Source organism: Megalobrama amblycephala, linkage group LG24 (assembly GCF_018812025.1).
Source record: "Megalobrama amblycephala isolate DHTTF-2021 linkage group LG24, ASM1881202v1, whole genome shotgun sequence".
Classification (NCBI taxonomy): Eukaryota; Metazoa; Chordata; class Actinopteri; order Cypriniformes; family Xenocyprididae; genus Megalobrama; species Megalobrama amblycephala.
In genome coordinates this window covers 8309340-8321821 of record NC_063067.1, presented here as the reverse complement: position 1 = coordinate 8321821, position 12482 = coordinate 8309340, and the positions used below count along the sequence as shown (strand labels likewise).

The window sequence follows — 12482 nt, the reverse complement described above, 5'->3', positions numbered from 1 at the left end:
GTGAGGGTCAATACCCACAATGCCATGCACATGCATACATACTATAAACATTTCATTGTTGCTGAAAAAAGTAGTCTAGGATCAAATCCATTTCCTGAAAAACTAACTTTGGTAACAATAAACAAGTAATGCAAACAAATCAGGCCACATGAGTAACAGGAAGTGAGCTGTGACCTTGAGTTTCTTTATTCTGGTTCAGCCTAAAAGTCTAAGAATCACAAGTATACAAGTCTAAAAGCACAAAATAACAAGTGTCAGCTTCATATGTTTTAAGTGTTGCAACACTACTTTTAGCTGAGCAGCATATGACGCATTGGCTGCGGAACAACTATTCTTTCACAATAGAAGAGCAGATTTTGTGTACGTGACTGTGGGTGTGATTGAATCTTCAGTGGAGCACTGTTCCCAAATCTAGTCTTGGCATGTGAGCGTGTGTGTGTTCAGTTCTGCATGGGCGCTCGTCCAGTGAGTGTCTCTAAAGACTCCCATTTGATTTGCAAATATAGTTCTCTGCGTCTCAATTCCTCTTAAGTATTTCAGCGTGTTGGGCGTGTATTTGCGTGTCGCTCGCTTTGCATTTCTCAGAACATAATCCTGCTTCCCTCCACTGAAAGCTCCATGATTTCGCTTCGCCTCAAATTACAACCCCATACCGCTGAGTTGGGTGGACAGACTGCTTTGTTGTGCATGTAGCCAGTGTGGCAGACGGGCCACAGATTGGCCAGGTTTTTTGGAGCGGTGTGATTGATAGACTGACTGGCAGGGCCCCCTCTCTCCGAGCGGTGCCTGATGGGCAAGGACACACAGCCGTCCTGGCTGCCAACTTCCTGATGAGGGGAACCGACCATGGCTCTTTCTCTGTTTCTGTGTCTCATTGCCCACGGCTTCCTGCCATCACCCAGATCCTCCTCGCATGCTGCTGTCATCGTACCACCTTATACTACACAACCCCATTTCCTTCCTCTCCATCGCATCACTGTTTCTTTCCGCTGGATGTATTCTCACTGATTGCAGGCTTTATCTTACCGCAAGCTGTTTTTCGACATTTCTAAATTCACACATTGCAGTGAGAGTAAAAATGTTGATGTATTGCAAGAAATAGCCATTTAAACAAAGAACTCAACTAATTCCAGATCCTATTTTGCCATTTAATTGGCAAATGTACTTTAAAAAAGTCATTTTTTTACTTAAGAAAAAACAACTAATGCTAATGGGGGTGGGGGGATATGTTTTTGAACACACACACACACACACACACACACACACACACACAAACTCAGTAATTGACAAAATTAAAAAATTAAAATGAAACTTTTAAAAGTACTGAGAAAAACAAACGTTCAAACAAAGATTTGAACAATTTCCAGATACTATTTTGTCAATTACTTGGTACATGGCAAAATAATAAATTTACTAACTAAACTAACTAAAAAAAATGCAATGCTAATGGAAAAAATAATGATTTTGAATGCAAAAAAACCTCCCAGTAATCAAAAAAAAGGTGACCGATGCCAATTAACAGATAATTGTTTTCACGTAAACAAAAAAAAAAAAAACTTGAATTTTTGAGGTTTACCTACCTAGTAAAATTACTTATGGAAGCCAGTTTAAAAATAACGTCTCTGCACCAATAACAAAAGAAGTGTTAGTTATGGAGCTGAGAGGTGTGTGTGCTTTCATTAAAGGTGCTGAGCAGTAGCAGTTGCTGTCAACAGCTGTCTGTGAGCTCATTACCTGATCTCCCCCTCTCTCCTCCCCTTTTTCTACTCTTTTCCCTCTATCCTTCCCTCTCATGTGCTACATCCCAGGCCTGTAAAAAAGGAGGAGTCCTTCCTGTTGCACTAAGGCCCTTTCTGAAAGGAAGCCCTGTGATAAAACTGGGCTGCCGTCCAAGAGATGGCCCAGAGGGAAAGACAGAAAAAGAGAAAGAATTACATACACCCCAGACTGGACAAGACTGAAGGAATTTACACTCTCATGTCATAACCAGCATACAGGCATGAATACATACATGAAGACATACGCATGAGGTTATCATTCTCAGCCATGGAGTCAGCCAGGAATAGGTCTTCTGTAGGTCAGCACACAAGTTGAACAAAAGGGCAGCAGGTATGAGCAGCCTTGTTGGCTGGGATGGTTCACTCAAAAATTAGAAGTGTCATCATTTTGGCCCTGTTTACACCTGGTATTAAGATGCGTTTTGGTCAATTGGATCACAAGTGACGACGCTAAATACAGGTGTAAACGGGGTCTAAAACATTTTGAGTTTGACTTAATACGTAATCATTATGGAAAGCGCGCTAGCCAGACGGGATTTAAACTGAAGACACAAGTTTAGTTAGAAAACAAAACACATAAAGCACAATGTTCTCTCACCATTACTGAATTCTAACAAGCACTCACAGTGTTCGGCGTGGTCTTGCGACTGTCAGAGCAGAAACGAAAGCTGATGCTCTCCGTATGTTTTTCCGTCGTCTCAAGGCGCATTTATATGTGAATTGCACAAGCTTATTTTGTCCATTAGATTGAAAGTTCTGAAAAAAAAAACTACATTTACCTGCCTATAGACCCTCCCCTCAAAGAAATCAGGACAGAAGTGGTTCAAAGTGGACAAAATAGACAGATTAAAACACCAGATGTTACTGGAAATGTGTCTTCCTCGTATACTTGTGATCCGATCGACCAAAACACATCTTAATACCAGGTGCAACAGAGCCTTACTCATATCACATCATTCCAAACGGGCATGACTGGAATAACAAAAGAAGATTTTTTTTTTTTTTTTTTTGTCAGTCAATGGGGGCTCAATTGACTTTTAGTGTATGGACTGTGTTCTGTAGTATAAAAAAGTCATAGATGTTTTGAACGACATAAGTAAATGATTTTTGGGTGAACTATACCTTTAAACTTAAAATACCCTCAGTGTGCATTCAATGCTGATTTCCGACATTGCAACATGTCATAGACCCCATTTAAGACTTATGTCTGGATGAAGGTGAGCCAGCATTTGGCCTGAATGACCCCTGAATGAGTGGCACTAGCACATCAATGGACTCAGAGAATCAATCGCCCACACTTGAGTCCTTCCTGGATTACAGGCAATCAGACACCCTTTCAACTACGGCTTACACAGATAGTGGTCTCTCCATTACCAAAGACGTCTTTTTTCTGGTCTGGTAACCAGAAGTTTGCTGGTTTAAGCCTCACAAACTCCATCGATCTTCCATTTGGATCCATCATGCCCTTGAGCAAGTCATTTAACCTTGGGTTGCCCCAGGGGCTTGTCTCTATAATAAATGTAATTTGCAATATGTAAGCTGCTCTAGATAAAAGCATCCACTAAAAGACTATTTAATTAAAAATAAAGATTTCAATTAGAATCAAAAAGGTTTTTATAGCCCAAAGCCATAGGGGATCCTCCATAAAGACCTTTTTAAATCCCTAGTTCTTTAGAAAGCCATCTATTCAGTGGTTTTTTCAAAGAAACTAGAGCCTACTAGATCTTTTTTTAATCTCTAAAGAACCATGCAGCCAAAATAGTGCTGCAAAACAACAAATTGACTAGTTCTAAACACAGCGCATTTAGTAAACCATTTAAGGGACTTTTGTCCTATTCCTCTAGTAGGACTCCATCCAAACAGACAGTGAGGGGTAATCAGTGCACAAAGACCGGGAATGAAGGCCTGATTCAGAGAAGACAGATTTCTGGTACAGACATCCAAATTTGCAACTCCACTGAATCTCCAGCACCCCTACCAGGCTTCATCTGTGCTGTCAACCCCTGAGTGAGAGTGTCTCCTCTAATTCCTCTCCACTCCAATGGCTGGATGCATCCTCCATGGACACAGCCATTGATCAAGCCAACAGGCAGCGAGACAGCCTCATCTAACCATTATCTTTGATCTTCTAGTCCTTGCAGACTTCCTCTCGCCATCTGTCTCTGCTCACCTGCTTCAAGACAGGCAACTTAGCTTGAGTCACAGCCTGAAGTGTCTCTCAGCTCAGGACTGGGGCAGAGGAGCTCCTTGTTTGGCCCTTATTGCTTCCTTCCCCAAACAATAGAAACCACAAAAGAAGAAGAAGCAGCCAAACTATGAAGACTGACACCTTAATCCTGCAAAATAAAGTGTTGGAGTAAACTGCAGATGTTTTGGGCTTGCTTGGATCTCATCAAACTGTCCTGATCCCTAATTAGCAAGTAACCTGTATAGTACTTGCATGAGCTCAATGCTAAACTTTGCTTTGCATAAGGAGTACCCAACAGAGTTGTGGCTTCCTGCTGTCTACATGATTTGTGGTTGATTCTCATTGTAGCTGAGGGTTTTTTGTGTATAAATACTGTCTCTTTCACTATCAGTCCAACAGCCTGGCACACTTCTGTTCTTTCTAAGGGCGAGTCTGTGAGAAACTTCTGCTTTGACTATAGGGGAAATTACAATATGATGTGTGCTTACGTGAGTGGAATTTTTCACTTTAGTGTGGCAGCACGCCTTCAGTGACTGCCCAAGATGTTAGGGTGTGGATGGGCACACTTCGTGGAAACTGGCAATTGCTTCAGAGCAACATTGTGTGCGGTTTGATGTCCTCTCGAAACCCCGGAGAGCAACAGACTGATCTCACCCGTAACAGTGAAAGAAGTCACCTTGAGAGACAAATCCAACCCCATCTTTGACTAAACCACAATGCGCTTTTTATTTAGAGCCAACACAGCTTTTCTAAATGGAGCGTAGACCAGCCAAGCCATAGACATCATCCACCAGACAGACGGTGTCGTCCCTGCTCATACTAAACACTGCGCTGAGACTTCAGACAGCAGATGATCGTTTAAAAAGATGGATGTGTGGGGGTAAAGTACAGATGGTCTGCCCTAACAAGCATCCTTGAGCTCTCGTATCCATTTATCTTTTACGGCTGATTTAGGATGGCCTCTCACCTCACCTCTGCATGTACACGTTAAAAAAAAAAAAAAAAAGTATATATATATATACATATAAACAAAAAAATGCAATACATTTATGTGTTTTTATATTATTTTATATGTATTTATATATATCTGTTGTGCCTATATATATAACTGTCTAGCAGGTGAGTTTACCAAATGATTTTGCTCACATATAGGATGCAGTCTTGTGTTCAAAAACAGCTAGGGGTTTTGAAACCTGTTCTTACTGTTTAAAAATTGATGCGGTGTCTTAAAAAGTGGCCAAAGAAGTCATTCTAACAGAAATAGTCTTAAAACTTATATTCAAAGGCAGTGAATTGGTTATTCAAGTGGTGCTTTGATGGCAGTAGAGATGGTGCTTTGAAGGGGATGAATTTAAAAGGGTAACTTCTCTCAGAGAGTTTTACCGCACTGACAGTTTCAGCATTCTAAACCACAGCACGTTAAAATCTCAGAGGTGTCTTGATTCCCCTTGAAAGCATTGCAGCTAAAAACACCAAAGCAAAAAGAAAAAGTCTAGATCAACTAGTCGGTTGGAGAATGACTGGCTGACCATCCTTGCCCATCTCTATACCCATGATACAACAGGATGTTTTTCGTGAAAAGAGCTACAAGAGTATATAAAACCACTGATAACAATCAGTTAGTATTGTTATCTCTTTGTAGGCTTGACAACAATGTGTAGATTTTCCAAGTATCAAAAAGCATTGAGATAACGTTAAACAATGAAATAAGACACAATAGCAGAATCAATGTCTCCTGAGAAGCATCACCTCATCAACAGTGCAGCTAGACCCTCAACCCGATTCTCATTTTAGATAAAACCAATGATTGACTGACGGAGGAGATTCTGCGGCCCAACTGCAGAGAAACAGTGGGGGTTTGAGCTATATTTTCGGCTCACATTTTCACATAACAGTGAGCCCTAGTAACGACGGAGCCAAGCCGTCAGTCAACAACACACTGGTAACAGAACTACTCTCCTCACACTAAGCTCATACATGGTTTCAGACTGACAAAGATCCTGCCAACGCCTCGCCCCCAGAGAGAAACTGCCAACCAGACACTGGAGCACTCAGTAAACATCCACTAAATCATCAGACAAAAGGGAGGTGATGGCCAAACTATGACAGCCATTGAGCCTCACCCTGAGTTTTCAATCCCATGATGCCTAGCCTTGTTTGTGTCTCTCAGAGACCCGTGAAAGTGAAGAGGAAAGATTAGCTAATTAGCAATGCTTCCTGAATAGAACGTGGGTCAAATTTGGACTGTGCAATGGAGTGGCTTGACCGTCAAGGCGGTCCAGAAATCTACAACAAGGTGTTGAACTCACCCTAATTGCTTGAACCAAATAGAGCATGTTTTGATGGTTTGATCAATTACACTGTCTCAACATTTCACATAAGGTCTAAAATTCACCCATCCCTCAAGCAGCGCAAAACAGTCATTGTTGCTGTTCTACAAGAGGCGGATCCCTCTTATTTACAGTTCCTTGACCCTGCCGGGATATTATAAACTGCCCTTACAGCAGTAAATGGATTCCAGCGGCACACTGTGGAATCTCAGCGGCCGTGTCAGGCCTCCTCTCTTGGGTTTGCCTTCAACTCCCTCTTAGACAGGGTTCAACGGCCATCAACACACAGCTACCGCGCCACCTTTAAATCATCAAAACACACTGAAACACCTTATGCATAATTCATAGATGCAGACAAGATATAAGCACAAAATGACAGCACAGACACTGTGGGGCTTATGAGATTCGACAATTGAAAACTCACCATTCAGGGATGCATTGGATTTGTAATTGTGAATGCTCATTTCCACTATTTTTACATTTAGATCACCTTTGCTTTTATCTAACACTCACTTAGATAATCTTTAAAAACACTAAACATTTAATAACACTAATATTTGGCAAATTTATCAATTTTTATAGCGTACATTATACAGTTGTGATTTTCATTTAAAAAGTGATTTTAGCGTTATATTTTTAGCAGTTATCGCCATAACATGGAAATAAATATTTTAATATCAGCCATTTATCAGTTATTGACCTTAACATGATAATATATCAGCCATTTATCAAATATTGACCTTAACATGAAAATATATCACCCATTTATCAGTTATCGGCCATAACATGAACATAATTATAGGCTTATCAGTCTGAATTTTAATATCAGTGCCTCCTTAATTTGTACATTTAACAAGCCACACTAAATATTCATGTACAGGACTGTGTAAGTGTGAATATCTTTGGGGAGTTTATAAGGACATCACACAGAAAAACACAACTGAGGGCTAAAACACATCAGAAGTGATATTCCTTAGTCCAAAAGCTAAAAGGGACACTTGCTTATGGGCTAAAACGTCCTTGTAATAAAGTGCAAGATTGAATAACACAAGTAAAAGCGTTATTCGTGGCTTGTTGAGTACTAACAGAGTATCTCTCTACTGTTGGAAAGGGATGCAATCTTTGTGAAACCCTCACAATCAACCACTTTTTCCTATTTCCTCCAACACACATGTCGGAGACACACACTCACAAGCATCGAATCAATCAAGGATCATTTTTTATTCTCCAGCCTCGTCAGGCGCTCTAATCTTTTAATTGAATCTTTTTGTAATTATAACGAAATAATTGAGCTCTTCCATTAATACAAAAAATGAGAGAGGGCTGCATGTGACAGCGGACACAGGAAGCACTCATTTCCCTGTCTTTCACGCACAGCTCTGTTTCAGAGAGCTTATCAGACTCTGATGTGGACAGCACACTTTGCAGAAAACAATGGTGTATGTGTATGAGCCCGAGTGATCAGAACAGGAAAACAATCGCGAATTCTAGTCCTCGTTTTAACACAGCAACAGCCCAACATCCAATCCCAAAAGTGTAGTAAATTAAACTTCCCAAAAGTCTAGCAAAATGGTGAAATTTGAGTGTTGCACATCATAAGCAATGTCTTAGCAAATAAAAAAGGGAAATAAAGAGCAGTTCAGAGAAACATGATATTATCTTTCTTAGGTATAGATTACTAAATCACCTGCGTACTTCCCTTTTTAACATATGGCTCAATCTGTTCGAAGGATTGCTAAATTAAAAAAAAATCTCTTTCAGCTCTCTTTCCTTTCAGGGATGGAACAACAGTGGCTCACATAGTCACGAGAGCCGACATTGGCCCGTGCAAAGCCTCTCCATAACCTCTGACATTGAATTTTTTAAAAAAACTGCAAAGGTCTTGAACTGCTGCACATAAAAACAGGAAAGACTGGCCACACTGACAGTGGCTTGCGATTATCTTGCTCTTCACCTCTAACAGGCAGCAGGGGTTTTGTGAAGTGTGCAGGGCAATGCAAGTGAAGACCCTTCATTGTCAGCATGGCTTACTGTGTGGTTCAAGTTTCCGGGAAGCCATAACTAACCAAAAGACTGGCACATTTCAATCACTCTGTGGTGAAAATAAAAGCAAAACATTTAAATGCAATCCACAAGTGTACAATTAGCATATCGAACACATACATATATCCACGTATGTTCAAAAGTTAGGGGCGGTAAGATTTTTTAATGTTTTTGAAAACATTTGAAGTTTCTTAGGCTTCATTTATTTGATCAAAAATACAGTAAAACAGACTGATATATTATTATAATTTAATATAACTTTTCTATTTTAACATATTTTAAAATGTTTTCCTGTGTAGGAAAAGCTGAATTTCTCCAAGAATTCCAGTCTTCAGTGTCACATGATCCTTAAATACTTTTTTTTCAGGATTATTTGATGAATAGAAAGTTCAAAAGATCATTATTTGAAATAGAAATCTGTTGTAACAATGAAAGTCTTTACTGTCAATTTTGATCGATTTAATGCATCCTTGCTGAAAAAACATTATTGAACGGTATTGTAGAGACACATGACCAGCACAATCCAGAATATTTATAGAGCTTATGAAGACATCACAGAAACAGACACCATTTAGCCTAAAGTCTAGAAAAGGCACTTGCTTATGGGCTAAAATCTCCCAGATGTGTTTATTAAGTCATGGTGCTCATGTGAGCAACACAGGTTCAAGTCTTGGCCTGCAATGTCTCCCTACCCCTTTTTGCTGCTCACTAATCAAATAAAGACACAAAAAAGCTGAAACTTTAAAGGTGCGCTAGAATCAAAAATTGAATTTACCTTGGCACAGTTGAATAACAAGAGTTCAGTACATGGAAATGACATACAGTGAGTCTCAAACACCATTGTTTCCTCCTTCTTATGTAAATCTCCGAAAAACAGGCGAATCTCAACATAACACCGACTGTTACGTAACAGTTGGGATCATTAATATGTACGCCCCCAATATTTGCATATGCCAGCTCATGTTCAAGGCATTACACAAAGGCAGAACGTCTGGATGTGCACAGCTGAATCATCAGACTAGGTAAGCAAGCAAAACAATAGCGAAAAATTGCAGATGGAGCAATAATAACTGACATGATCCATGATATCATGATATTTTTAGTGATATTTGTAAATTGTCTTTATAAATGTTTCGTTAGCATGTTGCTAATGTACTGTTAAAGTGGTTAAAGTTACCATCGTTTATTAATGTATTCACGGAGACAAGAGCCGTCGCTATTTTCATTTTTAAATACTTGCAGTCTGTATAATTCATAAACACAACTTCATTCTTTATAAATCTCTCCAACAGTGTGTAATGTTAGCCTCTTAGCAACAGAGCACAGCCTCAAACTCATTCAGAATCAAATGTAAACATCCAAATAAATACTATACTCACATGATCCGATCCATGCATGCAGTATGCATGACGAACATCTTGTAAAGATCCATTTGAGGGTTATATTAGCTGTATGAACTTTGTAAATGCACTGGGGGGGGTGCACAGTTAATGATGCTTCAAAATAGGCAGTTAAAAAAATGAATAAAAAAAAAATCTATGGGGTATTTTGAGCTGAAACTTCACAGACACATTCAGGGGACACCTTAGACTTATATTACATCTTGTAAAAACTGGTTCTAGGGCACCTTTAAGAGATAGTGAGGCAAACTTAAGTCTTAGAGAAGTTTGGCCAAAATGCATTGCAGCTGGCCAGAAACACTGGACTAAAACATTGATTAATCTGCTCTAAGAGGACAACGAAGAGCAACTGAAGTGAATCCTGTGGTCGGATAGGCCGGTCTTGTTTACAGAGGTTACTGGGCATGGTGGCTTGTAACAGTACACCGCTCCCGCTCTTCCCTGAGGGCAGCAGGATCTGTCCGATTGCCTCTCGATCTCCACTATTTCCTAGAACCAGGAAGGAACAGAATTCGAGAAGCAGCAGCGGCACAATCGGAGGGCTCGTTTTCCATCGTGGGCCCTGAGTGTGTGCTTGTGTAGCGTTGGTGAGACATGACTGATTAAATAAACAGATTTCATCTTGTTATCATCAGGGCTCTGGCCAAGGAGAAGAGGCATTATGGACCTCCCTCCCTCCCCTCCCCTCCGGGTCGAGCTCAGACAGGGCATCTGTCTTCATTAAAGAAAACCCAGTGTGGCTGACAGCCACTGAAACGTTGGTGTCTTTCACGATTAATGAAGACAGATGAGTTGCCCTCAGAGGCCGAGAAGGAGGAACAAAAAGCAGAAGCTTCAACAAATACAAATGGAAAACAGCGAGAGCTGCTGGATTTTGGGAAAAGGGTAACAGAGATGTTTACCGATCTGGACGTTCGAGTTTTTTTTCCTCAGTGTCGCATTGTATTGCAGTATTGCTTGTTTTCCCTTTCTCTCAGCCTGGTTCCCTATTATTACGGACCCCAGTTTTGCTAGAGCACAGCTGTTTTTAGAGCCAAAGGCTGTCTAAAGTCTGGAACGGAGGTAGGAAAAATAAAATGATTGAAACAGAGACAGAGAGAGAAAAATGAAAAGCCGTCCAGGTCTTCAAGCTCTCATACTCACTAAACTTTCCACTCAATATATTTAAGCCAATTCTTTACTATTTATTTCATGCCATTTGCAATTTAGCTTCCTGTCACAGTCTAATCACCCAATCCGTTCTCCAATTCCCAGTCTGAGAGTTTCATCAGTGACATACTTGAGTAATGTCCTTTTCGTTTTTTTACTTTTACGCTTGTTTGATGCTGTTGTGTGGGCTGAGCCGTGGTCAGGCATGCTGGGATACCAGAGCTGTCAGGCACAATTGTGAAGTGAAGAAGACAAATGCAATCTGCATGACTGAAATTATAGCACAGTGTCAGGTTCCCCCCCACCCACTTCTCTCTCTCTCTCAAACACTCTCTCTTTCATCTCTCCCTCTCGCATTACTTCCTTTCTGTTTAACTTTTCATCAACTGACAAGGTCAAAAATCAGGTTACCCACACTGTTGGTGAAACCAGACTCTGTTCGTGACAATCATGGAAAACGATCGACTCAAACAGCATCTCAAGCGCAGCTCGAGTGGTTCGTTTGGCAGTGAGATCGGAGGCCCCGTTTAGATGAATAAGAAAAGGCACTTACAGCGTACACTAGCCGTCCCCGTCCAAGCGAAAGGGTCCAGCCCGGCGTAGAAAGGACTCGCCTTCCGAAGCATGCATGCACCCCGGTTGGTGACATCGTAGAGCTGGCGGGGACCCATGCCCAGAGCCTCCATACAGTCGAACATGCTGCGTCCCTGTCGCCCACCCGCCTCCGATAGCCTCGCGTCACCAAAAAAAACAATAACAACACCCGCAGCTACGACAGCGCTAAATCCCCCGCTGGAATTCCTCTACTCAGGATATACGTGCTGCCTGATCCCGCTGCTTTTGCTCTTGTAAGCGTTTCCTCTCTCTCTCACGCTGCTTGTTTCTCTTTCCCTCTCCGGCTGATCTGCGGTGCTGGTTGCTCGGGGTGAGCTGCTCCTAGCGTGTTGTAACAGACCTAAATAACAGCCCCACATAGCACTCGCGGCTCTCAGACACACTGGAGCGAACCAACTGCCTCAGTCCTGCGCACACAGAGGGGGGTGGAGAGAGAGAGAGAGAGAGAGAGAGAGAGAGGGTGATCGAAAAGGGGGGGGAGAGGGTTGTGTGAGAGAGAGAGAGAGAGAGGGCCACAGGGAGGGGCCATTTGTGTGTTTGCATTGCCAGCTCTGATCTGGTTAGAGGACAAACTTTTATTTGATTCTCGCTGGCCTCTTTTTGTCTCTTTTGTGATTCATATTTCAGCACGCACTGCACACAAACAGGCTCTCTTGCTTTGCGCACCTCCCCCTTTTTTCCCTTGCAGTACATATGAGACCCCCCCAACCCCCCGAACCCATCCCTCAGCCCCGTCTCTAATCATAACCACATTAAAGTCCAGAGCGAGCGAGAGAGAGTGAGAGAGAGAGAGAGCATTGTGCAAGCAGCAGATGCCAGGGCAAAATTCTCGCCTTTGTCTCCACAAAAACAGAGTAAATGACTGATGGCCGCTGCTGTCTCTACCTCATTAAGTATGTGGCGAATATTCAAAGCCCCCTCTGGCCCTCATAGAAGCTTTTAAAAGAAGAACTTTATTCAGTTTGCGGGGAGAATCCAT

General features: G+C 41.5%; 1 protein-coding gene across 4 annotated transcripts in view; it reads right to left on the bottom strand.

The window, feature by feature from the left end:
* Window positions 1-12482, bottom strand: part of rarga (retinoic acid receptor gamma a) — a 68275-nt gene that overhangs the window by 13623 nt on the left and 42170 nt on the right. Inside the window, exon 1 of one of the 4 annotated variants that reach the window (XM_048177192.1) lies at window positions 11442-11931. The exons of the other annotated variants lie outside the window; for them this stretch is intronic. Within the exon in view, the coding sequence (XP_048033149.1) occupies window positions 11442-11586 (145 nt within the window). The 5' untranslated portion in view covers window positions 11587-11931. Of the gene's footprint in view, window positions 1-11441; window positions 11932-12482 lie in introns of those variants that run through there. 4 annotated transcript variants of the gene reach the window in all.